General features: G+C 39.1%; 1 protein-coding gene across 1 annotated transcript in view; it reads right to left on the minus strand.

Moving 5' to 3' along the window:
• The window catches only part of cacna1eb (calcium channel, voltage-dependent, R type, alpha 1E subunit b), a 177,864-nt gene extending 157,978 nt beyond the window's left edge, over positions 1 to 19,886 (minus strand). Inside the window, exons 1-3 of the mRNA XM_056742725.1 lie at positions 19,266 to 19,886; positions 930 to 1,035; positions 475 to 614 (exon numbers count right to left, since the gene is read on the minus strand). Coding sequence (XP_056598703.1) covers positions 475 to 614; positions 930 to 1,035; positions 19,266 to 19,504 — 485 coding nt within the window. The 5' untranslated portion in view covers positions 19,505 to 19,886. The remainder of the gene's footprint in view (positions 1 to 474; positions 615 to 929; positions 1,036 to 19,265) is intronic.
• Positions 19,887 to 20,863: the final 977 nt, after the last annotated feature.

Raw genomic sequence — 20,863 nt, forward strand, 5'->3', positions numbered from 1 at the left:
GCTAGATATGAGTTAAAATGCTCTCATGATTACAAACATAAAAAAAAGATAAATAACATCAATTTTCCTGAGAGCGTGTGTGATGTGATTATCTGTAGTAAAAACGCGGCTCAATTTAAACAACCGAAATAGTCAAATGTTTTAAATGGTTTATTAGGGTATGTCTCATGGTCCTAATGGAACGAAGCAAAGGTCCTATTGAAGATGGCTTCCCTACTTCCGTAGAAGAGTAACACTTCGTTCAATTGTTCAATGTGGATAAATTGAAATGACGGGCGTCCCCAAACTAATGAAAGATGCTCCCAGAATTTGATGGTGTTTTTTCTATTTGCATGTGTTTTCTTCCATTGCAGCGCCGTGACAACTAACGGCCAACATAATTTTCAGTAAAACATCTTTAAAATAAAAAAGGTGCTGATCAATCTTTTCAAAATGATTTAAACTAAATCAAGGAAAGCATTCACACTCACTTACCCACTTAACACAACAATGAAGTCCATTACATTCCAGCCATTTCTGAGATAGGAGCCCTTATGGAAAACAAAACCAAGTGCCACCAGCTTGATACCAGCCTCAAAACAGAAGATTCCAATGAAATAGGGCTCCGTCTTCTCCTAATGGAGCCAATGATAAAGAAATAAACAGCACGTTTTAATATGGATGATTTTCAAATCATATGCAGCTAGAAAGGGCTAAATGTGCATTCCATTGTCTTTAATCAATTTGAATTTTTATAGGTGATTTGTCTGTTTTTTACATATCTATAAACTAAACACAATCAAACAATCAAATAATTCCACTTAGCAGCACAAACACACATTTCTATATTATGTAAAGTTATACATAGCATTTTTTCCTCATACATTATACATATAATTATGTTCAAAATGTCTGTTATGTGTATTTATTATGATTTAGCCTTTGCTTACCAGCCGTTTTGACATTGGTGTCTTGTCCTCACCGGGAAGATGCTGTTCCAGGGCTAACACAATGCAGTTGGCTATAATGGTGGCCAAGATCATATACTCAAATGGAGTAATAACAGAAGGGTCAAGGTAAATATTATTTCAGGTGAGTAAATGAGGAGAAAAGATAATTCAACAATTTCCATAAAATCCCCAATTACTTATTAACCTCCAGAAATTCTTGAACATTCTTATTTATTTCTTTGGCTGTCAGTCTTAACTAGAATATAAATCTGTATGCTCTTCGTGTCTTACACACCTGCTTATGGCCTACTTACACTTTCCAATATGTTCTTACTGATATTGCTACATATATTTAAATGTTGATTTCTGGATGCTCTCAGTATAAGGAATGTTTCAGTGTTGTGCTAGTTTCACTCGTTTGTTGTGTGAAATTGTAAGGCATGTCCAAAGTCAGGTGAAGTTATTAAAAAGTGCACTCAGTCCAGTCAATAGGAAAAGCAGTTTAAGTCTGCAACTCTCTTTGGTTCTTTAATATTGTTAGGCTTGTCCTGCTGAATATAATTACCTGAATCAGGCAGGTATATAGTCAGAGAAACCATGTAGCCTTGCATGAAGCCACATCATGTGCAGCCATCAGAGTGTGAAGATCGAGGAGTTTAAAGACCAGCGACCCTACAAGGCCCTTGATCATTGCACTTGAACTTTTCCATTTTTAATTTTAACTTTCCTATTCTTCACTATTGACTATGTGTCTGCAAATCCAATCAGTCACTACAACTCTTAAATCTCATGTCTCAAGTCATAGGCAACTGCAACCTCTTTTCATGTCCACAACTTCATCATTCATCAGCTTTCCTGTGGCTCAGTGGATAGAGCATGGTGCTAGCAATGCCAAGGTCATGGGTTTGATCCAAGGGATTTCACGTACTCAGAAAAAAATTATAGTATCTAGCTATGTAAGTCTCTTTGGATAAAAGTCTCTGCCAAATGTAAATTAACTATGGAATTGCCAATCTGTTGTAAGCCAGGAGATTTTATTAGCTATTGTTAATCATTCTGATCTTATTCTTCTAGCCCTTACTGAAACCTGGATCAAACCAGATGACAGTGCCACATCGGCTGCCCTATAATTACATTTTCCCCCACGTCCCTCGCACACCAGGAAGGGGTGGACTACTTATCTGACCTCAACCTGACTTCCCCAACCTGCCTAAGGGCTGCTGAGAGGAAATAAAAAGACCCCTCAGACCTTGGTCTGTATCAGTCTCTCTTCTTAATCCAATAAAGTATCCACTGCAAAAACTCTATACTTTTTATCATAAATCAACAACTCACCTGACTCTTCTACTTTTTTTAAAAACCTTCTCCACTCTTCTTTGTCCCCCTGCCCCCCCCCCACCTTTGTCAGCTTTAACCGTTGCTGATTTTGTGTGTTTTTTGTGTGAATGAAACTACAGCAAGCAGCAGTCGTTTCAAACATTAGGGTGCAGTAGTGGCCTAATGGTTAGAGACTCAGACTTGTAACCCAAACGTTGCTGGTTTGAGCCTCAGCACCAGCAGGGATTGTAAGTGGAGGGAGTGAATGATCAGCACTCTCCTTCACCTTTAATACCACGGCTGAGTTGAGACCCTTGAGCTAGGCACCATTCGCCCCAACTGTTCCCCCGGGTGCCGCAGCAATGGCTGCTCACTGCTCTGGGTGTGTGTTCCCTGTGTGTATGCACTTGGATGGGTTTAATGCTGCAGAGCACAATTTCCGAGTATGGAACACCATGCTTGGCTTCACTTCACATCACTTTTTGTCACTTTCTCTACACTGCCTTTTACACATTTACCTCTTCTTTCATCGCTGGTATATTTCCAACAGCTTTTAAGACAGCCTGTATAAACTCACACTGAAGAAGCCTACATTTAATCCTGTACTTTTAGAAAACTACAGGCCAGCATCTCTGCTTCCATTCATTGCCAAGATTAGCTTAAACCAGAACTAGGCCTTAGTTAAACTACGATATATTTAAGTCATTTTTAAAAACATCCTTTAAAAAAAACATAGCTGTATGCATTGTAAGACCAAAGAAATGCATTACTATATTTTAAGATATGCAAGTGCAAGCTGTTTTAGATCAAGACATTTTAGCCCTTTCCAGGAAACCATCCCTTAAGCACCCATTATGAAACTCTCCTCCTTCCATACACAGAATAAACTCCTGGACAGAAACCATCTGGATTTCAAAATTGGTCGTTCAATGAGCTTCTAAATCATCTGTAGTCGTCCTACTGGATCTGTCTGCTGCTTTTGACACCATAAATCAGCATATCCTACTGTCGACCAACAGGGCTATGGGGGTCTCTGGAATGGCGCTCCAAGGGTTTCAGTCTGACCCCTAAGGTAGGTCATTTAGTATATCCTAGAGGGGTGAGCTCTCTGAGCCTCAACATCTCACTACTGGGGTACGTCAAGGCTATGTGATTGGACCATTGCTCTTTTTCATATATACTGTGTATATATATATATATATATATATATATATATATATATATATATATATATATATATATATGAAGAGTTTGGTTCCTAAATAAGACAACAGACAGTTAAGACAGTTATCTCATTTTGGAACCAATCTCTTCATATATATGTCATTCCAAGGATCTGTAATTTGGAAACATTTTGGAAACCAGGACATGATCCCTTGTTTCCTGTTGAGAGAGAGGTGTTTGGAACTTTTTGGTCATCTGCTCTCTCTCTGAGTCTCGTCTGTGTTTCCCGCCCCTTCGTCTCGTTACTGATTGTTTATCAGTTCATACCCTGCACCTGTCCCGGTTGATTTTGACCCCTTTAAGAGTCCTCATGTTTCTTTGTCCTGTGTTCGGTCATTGTACATGTTTTCCAGTGTGTGCCGTACGTTCGTGCCGTACGTTCGTGCCGTACGTTCGTGCCGTACGTTCGTGCCGTACGTTCGTGCCGTACGTTCGTGCCGTACGTTCGTGCCGTACGTTCGTGCCGTACGTTCTTCCTTGCATGTTTATGCCACCTCAAGCCTGGTCCCAGTTTGCGCTTTTGCTACATGTATCGTGAGTTTTTGTTACCTTGTCTATTTGTGTCTTGCCTGACCTCGATGTTGTGTCGTGCCGTTTTGATTTAGGTTTTGTTTTGTAGTATTTTGTCTAGTTTAGTCTTTTTGTGGGTTTTGTTTTGCTTGTTTTTGTGTGTTAATAAATATCTGTTAACCCCTTCACCACTGCTGCCTGCATCTGGATTCTACTGCCACCCGGTTTGTGACACATTTGGCTTCTTGTATCACTACTGTGCGAATGACAGCACTCCACTTTTCATTTTCCCCAGAGGATCTATCAGTATCTACCTACAGCTCAGCATGGCTGAGTGATATTTCACTTTGAATGAAGGACCATCACTTGCAGCTGAACCTTGCAAAGACAGAACTGCTTTTGATCACGGCTGACCCAAATATTAATCACAAGCTCTCTATTCAGCTAGGTTTGGCAACCATTAGACTCGGTTCAGGTGTGCTGTAAGTAAGTCGCGTTTGTGCTGCCTGTGCTGCCTGGGTGTGCATCATTTGGATGTCAAAAACTTCTGGGTTGCTACATAGTCGTCCGAGAGGTAGGAGCTGCTCACCGGGCTTTTATTTGTTTAAGTAGACAGAGGAACTAACCGGTCTGCCTGTAGCTATGGGTACCGTGGGGTTATGAGGAGTGTGTGTGTGTGTGTGTGTGATTGCTGCCAGCTGTACAGGTGTTTAATACACCTGGAGTTCATTGCGGTGGGCTGACAGAGTGGGTAACTGTTGCGTATGAGGCTTGTAGCTGAACTATCTTTACTCTGCTATAAACTTCCCTTCTATCAAACAGTCATTTGTTTTGCTGTGCTGCTAATCCAGACAGGCGGCTGCTGTACTTTGAATTTTTCCCTCTCTGTGCTTCCGGATGCTAGAGCGGTGTAGAGTATATCGTCTGTAGACCGCCTCTACGTTTGTTAACTGATGTCGCTAAGCCAAGTGACTTTTTCCTACTGCTGTGGCCCAACTATTTCCACCTGCCAGGAAGGTTTTAAGATTAACTCCGTGTGCTGAATCAACGCTCTGTAGTCACCATTGTGCTAGTGTTTTTTTTGGTTTTGTTTCTCTTGAGGTCTTTTTTACAATGAAGTATTTCTTTGTTTTTGCTTGTTGACATGCAACTGCACTTAGGGTTAGGCTTTTGGTTTCGGAAGCATGCTGAACTTGCTGTGGATGCTATTTCGTTCTTAATAGAGATGCTTTCAATTAGCAATGCTCTTGATGTTCAGTGGTACATCATGAATGTCTGTGCAGTTGCACATATGTGTTAAGTGAGTTGTTTTCCTTTTTGTTTTCCTCGAGTTGGGGTGGCAATTTACAGGAAGGATCTACGCTTATTGTTTTTTTTCAGGAGGTGGAGTTCGTTACAGTCTGCTGTGCTGCCTATTGCGGTGCAGTGTGTTTGCTATGGTGTGAGTGCACGTTGGTTGCAGTGTCTTCTGTGCTTTCAGACAGAAGAATATCGTGGTTCCTCCCAAAGAAGTGTAGCTGCCAAATCCCCAACTCCTGAGTTTTGTTTTGACTTCATTTTTGTTGATTTCTTCTGTGGTTTATAACGTGGAGAAATCCAAATGTGAGTTCTCTTTGATTTTGTATTTAATAAAGTGATTCTTTTTTGTACTTATGTCTGATGCCTGTCTCCAGCCAAATCGAATCTGTGATTCTTGCTTTGTTTTTGGTGATTTCCCCAGTTATATCTCTGGGGTTTCGTAGTCGGTTATTATTGCTTAAGTTGTTTAATTTACCTCGTATCGCCACACTATCATAGCCTGGTATTGTAGACATGTCCTGTTCAACATTATTATTGTATTTATTTATCTACATTTACATTTAGTCATTTAGCAGACACTTTTATCCAAAGCGACTTACAAGTTGGGTAACCAATGGAAGCAATTGGGTCAAACATTAGGACAACAAAACAGAGCCAAGTTTAGTTTATCTAAGCATGCATTTTCTATGTTTTATTAGATATTGTACTCTCCACTAGTTTCCTCCTAGCCTCAAAGGGAAAGCAGTTTTTTTAAAACAAAAAAAGGATCCAAGTTTTGGTTTAAGCTTCTTCAACAGATTATCAATGTGTACATTAAAAAGCAAGTTTTTCATCTAACCATACCTCCAAGTATTTAAATGACCCTACACTTTCAATAATAGAACAATCCAATGTTGAAATCACCTTTTCTGTTGTTTTACAGTTAGTACGACATATACTTTCTCTTTTTTTTTAAATTAAAACCAATTTCAACCATAAAAATGAATGTTGTATAACATTACATGCATTCTGTAAATTTAGTAGAGCTCCATTTATAGATGAAGCTGTAGAGATGAAGATGATTGTATTAGAGCTGATTGTATCATCTGCATTCAAATGTATATTAGGACCAGCTACTCCAAGTCCTAAGTCATTGATAAATTTTTGTTTCTGTAATAATAGATTGTGGTCGACAGAATCAAAATCTGTTGAAAGGTTACATCTACGGACTACTGTAATGCTGTCCTGGCTGGCCTTCCAGCTTGTACAACCAAACCTCTGCAAATGATCTAGAATGCAGCCGCAAGAGTGGTCTTCAATGATCTGAAAAGAGCACACGTTCACCAGGTTACATTGGCCCCTTATAGCCTCTCACATCAAATTGAAATCTCTGTTTTTAAACCTACAAGGCAACAACTGGTTCTGCACCCTCATACCTGCAATCACTAAATCAGATGTCTGTGCACTGCTAATGAACAACGTCTTGTGGTGCCATCCTTAAAAGGCAAGTGTCAAGCTTGCAGGGCAACCACCCAGTAAGGCATTGCAGTAATCCAGTATTGATGTCATGAATGCAAAAAAAAACTTTTCTGCATCTGCCATTGACAGCATGTGCCATAGTTTTGATAGAAGCATAACTTTTACAAATGTTGGAGACTTGGCTGTAAAACAACAGATTACTATCAAATAGAATACCTAAATCCCTATCTAATGAGGATCCCTAGTTTTATGGAACGTCCATCGAGAGTAGGAGTTATTCTAGGTTCTTACGTTTTTTAGTCAAACCCTAACCCTAACCCTAACCTAACCCTGTCTCGTCTGAACCCAATAAAAGGAAGCTGCTAGTATTCCACATTACATTTTATGTAATTGATGTGCTGTGTGGGGCTTCAAAAAGATTCTGAGCTGAGTATCATCAGTATTACGGTGAAAACTAACTTCATATCTCTCAATTATAGCTCCTAGGGGTAGCATATATTACGAAAAGAAGGGGTCCTTGCACTGTGCCCTGTGAGACATCGTACTTAACTAGTGAACGGTAGGACAAAACTTTGGTTACAGCTACAAATTCCAATATAAAAAAATCAATCATCAATATTGACAATCAATTAGCTTCTTTATAAAGACACTTTGGTCAACAGTATCAAAGGAAGCTCTAAGGTCAAGTAACTATAGTAGAGAGATGCAACCACGATTAGACAACAGGAGAAAATAATTTGTTACTTGGATGGGAGCAGTCACGGTGCACTGACATTTCTCAAAGATTCAATTTTTTTCGAAGAGAGAACATAACAAAGTAATTGTAAACATTCACCTTTTTAAGTATTTAAAAAAAATAAAAGGTAGACTTGAGATCAAGGTGAGGTTTTTATAACCTGGCCTAATAACAGCCAGCTTGAAAGTGTTTGGGTCATATCCTCATGACCGAAATAAATTAATAAAGGAGATTACATACAATTTCAGAAAGTATTTTTTAAAACTGATTTGGATGATTTAATAATATTTAGACAAAATTATTAAATATAATTCCAAACCTCTGTGACTTTCATACGAAGGAAGAGTCACATACAAAGATTGCTTACTTGTGCTCTACACACTCTACACACTTTGAAAAGCAGAGCCCTTGAAGGGGAAGCGATACCTGTGATACCCGTCAATTTCTTTGTTCAAATGTTCAACTGGGCTATTAGATTGTGGGTGGTATCCAGATGTAAGGCTTACATCAATATCCAGTTGCTTTTAGAAAGCTCTCTACACTTGTTAAGTAAATAACGTTCTCCTATCCATGACAATGTCCTCTGGCAGACCATAGTTCCTAAACACATAATTGAACTGGGCTTGAGCTGTTTCCCTCGCTGTGGGGAGCCCCTTTGGAGGAACCAGGTGACAGGTTTCAGAACAAAATTCTGTAATAACTAGAATCCTTGTGAAACCAAAGGACAGGAGCAGGTTAGTGACAAAGTGTATTGAGAGATGTGCCCAGGGACGACAGGGAATTGGCAGTGGTTGTAGAAGCCCTGAGGTTTCCTCCTTTGGGGTCTTTCATCATGGGCAGAATGTTGCCACATTCTTGAATATTGAAGGCCATCAAAAGGAGTTACAAAACAATAGGAGGGTGCGAGATATTCCAGGGTGACCTGAGTTTACTGATGTGTTTATTATTTACTCCTTTCTCACCACTGGTTTCCCACAGTTTTCAAAGAGGCCCAAAATAACTCTGCAACTGGAGAAACCAACTCTTCTTTGCTAAAACTTTTGACAACTTGTATGTAACCAGCGCTCCTTCTTTTCTCACACAGAATAACCTCCTGGACAGCAACCAGTCTGGTTTCAAGAGCGGTCATTCCACCAAGACAGTGCTGCTCTTAGTCATTGAACCCTGAGACTGGCAAGGGCAGCTTTTTAATCATCTGTTCTTATCCTACTGGATCTATCTACTGCATTTGACACTGTTAACCATCACATCCTCCTGTCGACCCTCAAGGCTATGTGTGTCTCCGGAATGGTGTTTCAATGGTTCAGGTCTTACCTTTCAGGTAGGTCATTTGAAGTATCCTGGAGAGGGGAGCTCTCTGAGTACCAACATCTTAATACAGGGGTGCCTCAAGGCTCAGTGCTTGGACCGCTGCTCTTGTCCATGTACACGACTGTAAAAAGATTCAAGATATGGAAGGAAGGAGACGGGAACCGGAAAACATTTAAACTTTTAATATAAATAATAACAACCGGCGGCCCCTCACAGCCGATCGCCTGCGAACAAAACATAAATACAAATACAAACGTAAAACATGTTCGGGCCCAGTCCTCTCTCTTCGACGCTCCGGTCAATCGTTCTCTTATATGTTCCCAATCTCCTACGTGATTCGAGCCTGGTGTGCGCACAGCTGGCGCTCATTCACAATTACTCACCATTCTCGAACCACGGTCTCGCCCCGCCTACTCCACTACAACGACATCCCTAAGCTCTGTCATTTGGAAACGTGCCTTTTTCTATCATTGCTATGCGTATGATACACAACTCCACTGTCATTTCAGCCAGGCGTTCAGATTATTTTTGTGCGCATCTCAGCACGCCTAGCTGACATCTCACTCTGGATAAAGGACCACCACCTGCAGCTGAACCTTGTAAAAACAGAACTGCTTGTAATCCCGGCCGACCCAAAGATTCATCACAACCTCTCCATTCAACTGGTTTACTGATCAGGTTGCCAGCACCATCTGGTCCTGTATATTCATCCTCTACAACATTAGGAAAACTAGACCTTTCCTCTCTGAGCATGCTATGCAAATCCTAGTCAATTCTCTTGCTCTGTCCAGACTGAACTATTGCAGTGCACAACTGGCTGGACTCCCAGTTTACACAACCAAACCTCTACAGATAATCCAGAATGCAGGGGCAAGGGTGGTCTTCAATTAACTGAATAGAGCACACATCACTCCTCTCTCCATTAGGTTACATTGGCTCCCTATAGTCCCTCGAATCAAATTCAAAGCTCTGCTCTCGGCCTACAAGACAACCACTGGTTCGGCACCTCCATATCTTTACTTGCTAATACAGACAAATGTACCTGCATGATCCCTGTGCTCTGCAAACGAACAACGTCTTGTGGTGCCATCCCAAAATGGAAAAAATCACTCTCACTCTCATTCTCTGGATCTGTTCCACATGTGGAATGATCTGCCCGCTGCTACAATATATGAAGATTCCGTAGACATCTTAAAGAATCGTCTGAAAACACATCTCTTCCATCAACGCCTGACCGATAAGCACTGACTTCTATTTCTTTTTTACTCTGATGACTTGAAAGGGGTGAGCTGCATCCTCTTGCCAATGTCTACATTTCTATATTCCCGCCATTATGGATAAAAGTCCCACAATTGCTTTCAGCAGAAGTACATTTTCTTGAAAAGAAGGCACATGGGTTGAGTTTGCCTGGCTGTCCATGAAATTGAGAAAGTAGGCCTCCTACCTGAGATGTGTTGACCTCTACTACAAAGGGAAGGTTGGGATAAGGGTGTTTTAAGATAAAACTCTCCTTGAGTTGGAAGAAAGCCCCGGTATCATCTTCGGACTGCTTGAGTTTGGTTGGTTTCCTTGTTAATAGTTAAATCAACTGTGAAGTGACCAGGCTGTAATTTAAAAAAAAATATTTGCAGAAATTAGCGAAACCAAGAAATCTCTGTAATTCTTCGATAGTAGTGGGTTTTGACCAGTCCGAGACTGCTACACTGGTTCAGGACATCACGGAATATCTCATTGATAACAGACTGAAACACTGCAGGGACATTGGCGAGACCAAAGGGCATGACCAGATGTTCATAATGGCCCCTAGTAGTGAGAAAGCCTGTTTTCCATTTGTCCCCTTCACACATGCTGATAAGATTGTATGCATTTTAAGGAACAAGCTTGGTTTAGACTTTGGCTTCTCAAAGCTGTTCTAGGGCGGCAAGAACCAGAGGTAGAGTGTAATGGAACTTAACAGTGACATTATTCAATCCTCTGTAGTCAATACAGAGTCTAATCACCATCTTTCTTTTTAACAAAGAACAATTCTGCTGTAGCTGGAAAAGTATAGGAGCGAATGAAACCAGAATTTAGGGCCTCTTTAATATATTTTTCTATGGCTGAAGTTTCCTTGAGAGACAATGCTCTTAGGAGGCATGGCGATTGGTAGAAGATCTATGGTGCAGTCCTAAGTTTGTTAAGGTGGAAGTAGTTTAGCCTCAGGCTTCCTAAATACTGTGTTGAATTTATCGTAACAGACAGGAAAATTGGTAGAGTCGTGTTTTTTTAATATGTGTCGTGAGACATGGTTTGATTATGGTGGAGGGCATTCAGTGGTGGTGACTAAACTCCGACCGGTGGGGTAGTTCACAATGATACCAGGATATACTTGGATCATGGACTGATAGCCAGGGATAGCCAAGGATGGTGTCATATTTAGGTTAATGATATACAGTGAGAATAGAACAACAGGTTTTCTGCACAGGGAGAGTAAGTGATTTAGTAGGCAAAGAAAATTGTCACACTCAAGCGATAGGAAGTTTTGATTGTTCGCTGAACCTTGTGAGTGGACACCATACTGTGGGGACCTGTTTCTTCCCGGTACAAGAAAAAATTTAATCGTCTTCTGCGAGTTCTCTCCTCTTCAGTAAGATTGCGAAAGCCTAGTTAAATGGGTTCTTGACTTTGCTTTCTGTTTGGTCATGTTGAAACTGTGGGGCAGTAATCTTACTAGGCATTTCTCAACAGATTATCTATAGTAATGTCTATGGACACATAATCCGAAAAGGTAAAGTTCTCTTCAGACTTTGTGAACACCACTCTGGGAGCAAACGTTCTAAAATCAATGGCATGATCTGCAGCAAAACGATTTGCCTGAGAAATTTGAAGCAGATGTGTCGAAATAAATAGAATTTGTTTTGATTTAAGATTTCAGTTATAAAGGTGTTTATGAAACAATTCTCACTCATTTCAAACCCAAATAACACTGCTGGATTAAATCTTCATGATAACGTGGAGCTAACGTATAAAGTAAATTGAAAGTGTGAGTTATCAATACTTAGAGGCACCAATCTGACTACAGTTCACCTCCTCGCCATCTGTGTCGCCATTTCCCCTTTGTCTCCTAAATATTCATACTCATGGGTCAGAGTTTGTGTGCAGGTGCGCACATTTTCCTGTCAGGTTTGTTTTTATAAAATTCTTATTTTGCGTAGGAAGTGGCGTACGCCTCTTTCATGGCAGGTTGTCACAGTCACCAGCCGGAGTGCCCTTATGCCGGTCGATCCGGTGCACCAAATCGGACTGAATCCTTCTAAACAATTTCTGTCTCCGCCAAGCACTTAATCACAACTACTTCAGCTAATGAAGAATTGGTCACTTTCTGGCATATCAGACAGTTCCTCTGACTGGAAGTAAACCATTTAATTATTCAGCTACTCCAACGGTACTTAACTGAAGTGGCGTGAAGAGAGAACTAATGAGAACGAGTGGTTGCAGCAGCTTCAGATCACCAGAAGCTTGTAGTCGTCAGTATCCAAAAGTGGTCCCAGCAAGGAACATTGGTGAAATGGCGACAGGGTCATGGGCGGCCAAGGTTCGTTGATACACATGTTCACTCCTTCATGACGGTTGCAGCAGTTTCTTTTGGACAAGGCCGATTCAGAACGGATGATAATGTACATATTCTTAAGTGTGTAATTCTTAAAGTGGATTAAAAGCTTGTAAGTCAGATACTTCAGACATCAGAGGTGTGATAACAAAACACATTGGAATACGTTTAGGACTTTATTACTGTGATTGTGACACACCGGATCGCACCATTAGTTGTCTTACAATTCATACAGTTGCCTTTTTAGCATCAGAATATATATCTTTAAGTGCATGTGCAATACAAGCGTGCAGAACATCGAGTTCAATGAGTGAAAAACATCCTCGCAATGGTGCATTTGTGGTCAATGAGCTCTCAAAACAGTATCCCTGGTACATATGCAGTGCCGTGAGCACAGGGATGTCGCTTTAAACAGGCTGTCACCTACAGTCTCCAACCTGTGTGTTACCCTCTTTCTTCTTCAATGCACATGTGTTTAATTGCTTAAGTTTTAATCCAAATGACCTAATGTACAGAACAATGCCTGTTTCTTTTTTTCTGTCATGAATATTTGAGATTTCAAAAATTTGCTTGCAACTTAGCTTCTTCTACTCTACATCATTGTCTGTGCTTTTGCCTGACATTCTAAGAATGCCAAGAGCTTTAAAAAACTCAAATATAGTATTAAGGTTTGACACTTTACCATCGCAATACTACTTAAGATTTCACAAATTCTTTCACAATTTAATATAAGCTATGTCTCTACATTATTCTGACTAAGACTAGAGGGATTTAGGTAAATAAAAGTGGATGATTTTAAAGTCTTTTTAGATTTTTAAAGTGTGAGTGACTTCATGTTTCTACGTACTGTAAGTGATCAGACCATAGACTGTATAAAACATGGACTTTTGGTTTTTGATAGGCCTGGTTTCTGAAACTACGCCCGCCTAGCTCAATGTGATCAAGTTAGCTAGACTATAGAGCTAATGCTATATACTACTGGTACCACAGAGCAGTGGCTCAAAAACCTTTCAGATCAAGTATCACCTTCAATCATATGAATAAACACTCAAATGAATTAACTAGCTGTTTTCAATCTAAACAAGTTTTTTCCATGTTTTTTTAGATAGTCAGCAGTAATACAAATTACTGGAGAACAAGAACCGCTCAAGCAGTGGCATGAACGTAAACCGCGCTGCAGATTGGTGTGTGTGTAAGCGTCCGAACCACACATGATACATGTGCATTCAGTGATAAGACAGTAATAAAGTCCTAAACCTATTCCAATGTGTTTCATAAAATCACACCTTTGATGTATGAAGTATCTGACAATCTTTAAAAATGACACTTATCAGTGTTTACTGGTGAACTGAAGCTGCTGCAACCGTCAAGGAGGAGTGAACATGTGTATTACCGAGCCTTGGCGACCCATGACCCTGTTCACCAATGTTCCTTCCTGGGACCACTTTTGATAGACACTGAGGACTGCAGAACAGGAACAGCCGACAAGATCTGCAGATTTGGAGATGCTCTGACCCAGTTGTCCTTTTCAAACTTGCTCTAATCCTCATGCTTTACCATCTTTCATGCCTCTAACCAGGGGCGCCGCCAGGAATTTTGGACCCCATGACAAAAAAATCAAATTGGGCCCCCTCTGTGCAGCTGTTGTCACCACATCTCAAGGACCTAACTCTCCCATCAAATGCTTTAAATAACTAATTAAAATCTTGCAACTGTCTTGCTTCTTGTAGTTCAATACTAGTACTAGCACAATATTTAATGTTGGTGATTTGTACATGCATGGAAGTCTAGTATGCAGTTTACTATTTGATGCAAGATTAAAAGCAACCGTAAAAAATGTGCTGAAGGCTGTCTTTCAAATTCTTAATGTATTTTTATCGTAAAATTTGACAAAATTGAAAATTCTCTTAACAAAAGTATTATTATAATAATTATTGAAAGATTTAATAAATGAAAAACGAACAAACTTAAAAATTAACATCATCCTCTCAAAACAATGAAAACGGCAGATTTGTTTACTTAGCTGCACATATATGTCAGCAAGTAAATAAAGTGGACATGTAAAATGGAATTTCCACACCAGGGTTATTATAGTGCTAAACGTTTCCCTGCACTGATTAAATGGTGATTAAAAGTAGGCTAACACTGGTCTGTTGTTAGTTAGCTTATTTCATTATGGACATTAAGCCAACAGGTTAATACCACTCACAGACTATAGGCCAGTGGTTCTCAACTCTGGCCCGCGAGATCCATTTTCCTGCAGAGTTTATCCCCAACTCTGAAATTAAACACCTGAACAAGCCAAATCTATCATATTATGACATTTAAGTACCGCAAAGAGATTCAAGTACAGATTGTGCGGTACGCATTTGAATCGCTCTCGCGGTACTTTAATGCGATATAACAAACAATCTGCGCAGCCCAACATAAAGTTGAACGCGTCTGTTCCTGAAGTCACTGATGAGCCTCTTCAGGTGTTTTATCAGAGTTGGTTCTAAACTCGGCAGGAAAGTGGATCTCGCGGGCCAGAGTTGAGAACCACTGGACTATAGGCTACACACCTGTCTTGGTGAAAAACTGGTTTACAGTTTGACACCCGTTCCTTTGTCGTTCCTCTCTCTCTTTTCTTTCTTTCCTTTTTTGAAAACCAGATTTTGATTTAACATTACTGGGCAACATTATGGTGACTGTAGTTCTAGCGCATCTACTGCAACTAAACACCGTCACTGACAGGTGCTGTGATTAAGAGAGCATCAGTGTATGTTTAGACAACATTATTTGAATGTTTGCACAATGTATTTAAAGTAGTGGTGGGCCGTTAACGGCGTTAACTCGAGACTCTTATCGCGTGTTAAAAAAATGTCGGCGTTAATCTATTCTCAAAGTTGGGTTGGGAGCTGGGTCTATACTACGCAAGCTATGATGACTTTCACCTTGATATTTTAGCGCGGATGTATATCTAGCTGAATTGCACTGTACCGGGCGAGAACGACATTTTTCAACTCGCGTGATTCTCGTCATTCGCGCCGCCTCATCATCTCATGACCAGGGCTTCATTCGCGCGATTCGCACCGCAAGTAAACACAAGTACATCTTATTGAACATCATTTATTTTCATCACCAATTATCATAGTAGAACAGCTTTCTCAAGCAGTTTGTGATGCATTTTGGAAACAGGAGATGAGCCCTGGTCTAATGTGCCACCTGGCTTGAGAAACCCGTTCTCAAAGACTTACTTTTAGTCATTATTTGGGTAGCACACATATTCTGAATGCCTTCGGCAGAATTCAAATGAGCCATTTTAATCTAGATTAATCTAGATTAATTCCAAGATTACCTTCGGCAGAATTCAAATGAGCCATTTTAATCTAGATGAATCTAGATTAATTCCAAGATGAATCTAGATTAAAAAAATGAATCTATGCCCACCACTAATTTAAAGTTTACTGCTTACTTCATTTCCCCGGAGAGCACAGTACCTGTAGGAAGATGATGAGGAGCTTTTCCAAGAAGTTTCAAGTGCTTGAATTAGGGCAGGTCTATTGAGTTCAGAATTTCAGGTCATCATCAGCTTTGGGGCCAGACAAATTCTGTGTATTTGTGACCTCCAGACAGCGAGGCAGGACCAGTGCTCTTTGCAAACAGTACTTCAGTCAGGGTGAGATTCTGCTTACGGATGCAGTAGGAAACTTAGCCATACTTAACGATATTTGAAGAAATATGATTAATTTATGCATTACCCAATCTCAAGTCATTTACGGTTCTTTTTTCATGCTTAGTTGTCAGATCTATTCATTTTTGCATCCTTTATAGAATGAAATTAGGCAAATTCGGACACACAGGGAGTTGTGAACAAAGCTTTAGAGCTCAGTTTAAACTCAGTTAAAAAAAGACGTATTTCACCAAAAACAAAGAGAATCATTTATTTAATTTTTACAAAAACGAGTATGAAATAAGGGCAGATTCTTGTTGAGGGAATTTTCCTGACTGGAATTGTAAAGATTGTATTTCTTTATTAATATGGCAGCCAACTAGTTCTACTTGAGAAAAGAAAATACTTTTAAAAAATGACTCATATCGAATCAAAATTTTCCTAAATGCTTTTACTATATTTAATACAATATTGTATAATTTTTTTTAAAAGAGCAAAGATTGTTTTCTGAACATTGGGATGTAAAATGTCTATATAGCCAGATAAATATTTTGTTGGATAATACAGAAAAGCAGCCATGATCAAATGATCTGACGCACTAACCTAGAATGTTCAGCTTTCTTATTCTTGCATCTCTCACAGCAGCATGGATTACCATGGCAACTCACATTCTACACTTAACCTCCTTCAGAGAAGGTTGAATGCGAGTTTAGCTCACCTAGGGGGAAAACATAACGTTCATCTTGTTTGATAGAATTTACAAAAATGAAACAAATTAATTTGCAATCTAATTTGTATTTCAGTTGCATGACTGATTTATTTACTGGTAAATGGTTGTTGTTTATTGATTAGCAGCTGTTCAAATATTTTGTTTCTTGGAAAGTAAAAAGTGTATGTAAAACCGGTTCACTATTTCCATTCTTTTTATCCATGTTTACCAGGTGTGCCCAACCCTGCTCATGGAGATCGATTGTCCTGCAAAGCTCAGATTAAAACCTAATTAAATACAACTGAACCAGTTTATTGAGCTCTTCAGGATCACACTGTGTCCACATCAGACATGACACAAAACATATACAAAAAGCAACCCGTACTGATATTGAAATTATTGTTGCTCATTGTGTATCACCGTCACTACAGGTGTGGACCAAAAAACTTGAAATACATTTTCAAATGTGTTGGAACATCGTGTCACATCTGCTATGTGCATTGGCTGAATCCTGAGAAGGTCGCATTTGATGGCTGCATACTTTATCAAGCCTTGTTTATTTCAGTTAACTGAACATAACATTTGCAAAGAATAATGGTTGATATTCTACAATTAGACATTTTTATTCACAAATGTGACCTCGGGAGAATGCAGCCTTCTGGTTGAGAAACGGCCATTGTGTAACTTGAAAAATGACAGGTTTTTCATTAGGTTTAGAGCTAAACTCTGCCGGACAGTCAATCTCAGGATCAGGATTTTTACACCCCGATACATGCAGTACAATGAGGATTTGTACAGTGGGATTCAAAAGTATTTTTTTGGCATTTATAATGTATAATATTATACAGTATGTAATATAATATCATTTTTTTATATCATTTAAATGATATATACAAAATTATACAATTATATATTTTTCCGTAATTAAATAATCAAATTATAATCATACCAATTTACAACCTATAAACAGAACACAAACATTTGTATTAACTGTCTCTTGGTTTGCCTTAATCACAGCAATCGCTGAAGCTTGGCACGAACAAACCTACTGTATGTCATTATTCCATGTTTTGGAGAGAAATTTGCATACTTAAATTGCTCTTTTTATGAGTGACATACAAATGTTGCATATTGTCATTAGAATTAGTTTACATCATAACATGACATAACATGACATGACGTGACACGACATATCACAAAACATAATAAATCACATAACACATAACATAATATTACATAACATAACACACAACACACGTTTTACATAAAAAAACAAAGTCAAAAAAGTTTGGATGTGGACTTTTTAACACCAGTTAGCATGATATTATCTGCAGTATAGTATCATGCACTGCATTCTTTTGAGTTTTTGTTTTCTAACATGTCTTGTTCTGCATTTTACTCAAAATCACTTTATATATGTTTGGTCAAAAATAGGTTAACTTACAAAGAAATGGGTGTTTAAGTAGAATCGTCAAAAAGTTCATTTTTCTTTAACACGCAGAGACAAAAACTACACAAGCCTAGCTTCAGGTCTTTTGGTGGGTTTTTAGCTACTGAGCCTCTCACTGCAACTTACATGATTGGTTAGATTGAGCCCTGACCTCAAACTGAGGATTTGTTTACTTCATTTAATGCCTTTCACACTGGCGGCTTAGTTTAAAACCAAGTACAGTTCACACAAAAAATCTGTCATTTGGAACAGAGGATGCACCACAGTGCCAAACCCGAGACTACCTGTAGGAGCTGGTCTGAGTCAAGAACTATTGTGCAATTTATGAGTGAAGGAAACAAACCCACACTTCATCAGGACTTAAAGAAGCCTGCGCATGTCGTTCACCCTGAGTTCCATGTTTATAACTAGAGGTTTAAAGGGGAATGACAGCGCCGATTACTTCACCTTGCACACAAACTCAGATGAGCGATATAATAAAAGATTTGTTTTTTTCTGGACATATTAAATATTTTGGTGTTGTCCATGTGTGTTTGGATCACATGACAGAAGCGCCATGGTTTGACAGAATTAACATCACTGAGATCAAGTCTAGACACAAATGTTCATTGTAAAACCCCTCTAAAATAATTTGCGGTCATTGTGAAACAACCACCTTGTGCGAATTACACTAAAGTATTTTAGGTGAACTCTCACAAACACAAGTTCTTGGACAGACTATAAGTAGTACTACACTGTTGCGCCAAAGAACGAGAAAAAAATCTGAAATAACAGTCTTGCTAATGTTAACAGTATACAAACCACCACACATTAATGATAGAGCTGCTTTCAGAAATGATAGATAATCTTTCTGTAGAGAAAATAAAATGACATGTTCATCTTATGCAGAGTTGCACAAACTTGATAAGGATTCCTTGCCAGCAGGCAATAATTGTTTTAAATGATCGTTTAAATAGAAAAAACACTTTGTTTACAACATCACAAACGAGTCAAAATCAGAAAATAACCACCAAATAAGTACAACAATGCCCATTTGTAACTGTATCATTCATAAAATACTAAAAAGCTTAATAAAGGATATGGCCACTCAATGATCTTCTTTGCATATTTTCTTAAGATGTTATTCTCAGCAAATATAAAGAGAGACCTGTTAACGGTGAGGCAGTTGTGCTTGGCCGGGACTGGGTTGTACATAGCCATGGTCCGAGCCCGTTTCATTTCCCCTACGGACTCGCTCTCTGCCTTACCCTCAGCGCCCAAATCTGTAGGCATGTCTTCAGATTGAGCCATGTCTCCAGAAGAAACAAGTCCAGCTTTCATAAGAGAAGAGAGTCAGCCTATTCCATTCTTCTTATAGAAAATCACCTTGAAAAATATGGCAATAGGTCTGCCTGTTATATTCCGCAAAGAAACTTTTTTGTGACAAAATCAAACGATGAGAAGTCCTGATGAACAGAAAACGGCTTTTTTAAAACAATTTATCCATTCTTTGGCACTGTTCTGGTCGACATTTCTGTCTTGGCAAAGATTATGAAATCCTGTTTTGATTGTCCAACAATGAAAACGAATTTGAAATCCTTAGCAATTTCACTCAAGCTATCAAACAGAGAATTCAGGCAACACCCAGTCCATTCCTTTGAATGCCAGTCAAATGGTCACTGCTCAGATGAACAATATAATGTGGTCCAGATTGCAATACCTGTTACTCTGTTACTCTGATGTATAACGGTGAATGTGGTCCTTTAGCATCACATATTGGCTTGTCTCTCGCACTTACCCGCCCCCATTTCTCTCTCTCTCTCTGCCCCAGTGCTCCCCACCCACACACACTCATACACATGCTTTGGGAAATCAGGACATAGAAATATTGGTTACCATGGAAATGTATTTTACATTTTGAATGCAAAAGGCCCATGAGAGTGCTTATTTTGTTTGTCAGTTGATCAAATGAATCAGATTTATTACACAGAGCTGAGAAATGTATCTTCAATAATTTCTAACCTTAACAATGAATTCAAACTGCCTGTTTCTAAGTTGACAATAGAAAATGTTCCTTTCACGGAAATATGAATGAAAGCACTGTGCAAACTAAATGTTTTTGACACAATAAATGCTAAAAACAACTGACAGCCCACAGACTAAATCTACTTTCAAGCTGTAAACATCAGGGGACACTCACGACTATTTTGAAAGATTTTGAGGTCATTGCCAATATTATTACACTAAAATAAGAAATCTGATTGTGTTCATTTATTATAGGGGCAGTAACAAGATATGCAAATATAGAACAATGTGAAAATGATTTGTCTTTTTCTTAATTCAGAGCAACTGTGTCACAAGGGCTTGCTTTATTGGGTTAACACATGGTCTGTGTCTAATCCATTGATGCCTAGTTTGTCATTTTCTAATGATCGGTTCATAACTATTTTTCTATTTTTTAATGCCTGTTCAAAATTGACTCTACCTGTGACATTGTATCTTTCTTTATTCAACTATTCTGACCGTATGTAACCTGTTGTGCATTACAACACAAAAATGACATTCTTGCCTTCATTCCCACTTATGCTATCTCTTTCTCGAAAATACATTGTATTTCTGAAATTTTTTCTCTACGCTCTCGTTTCAGCCCCTTCCGGGATTGGCCCATGTCAATGTTCTGAAAGCTCTCCTTGGGATACA

This window comes from Triplophysa dalaica, chromosome 3 (assembly GCF_015846415.1).
Source record: "Triplophysa dalaica isolate WHDGS20190420 chromosome 3, ASM1584641v1, whole genome shotgun sequence".
Taxonomy (NCBI): domain Eukaryota; kingdom Metazoa; phylum Chordata; class Actinopteri; order Cypriniformes; family Nemacheilidae; genus Triplophysa; species Triplophysa dalaica.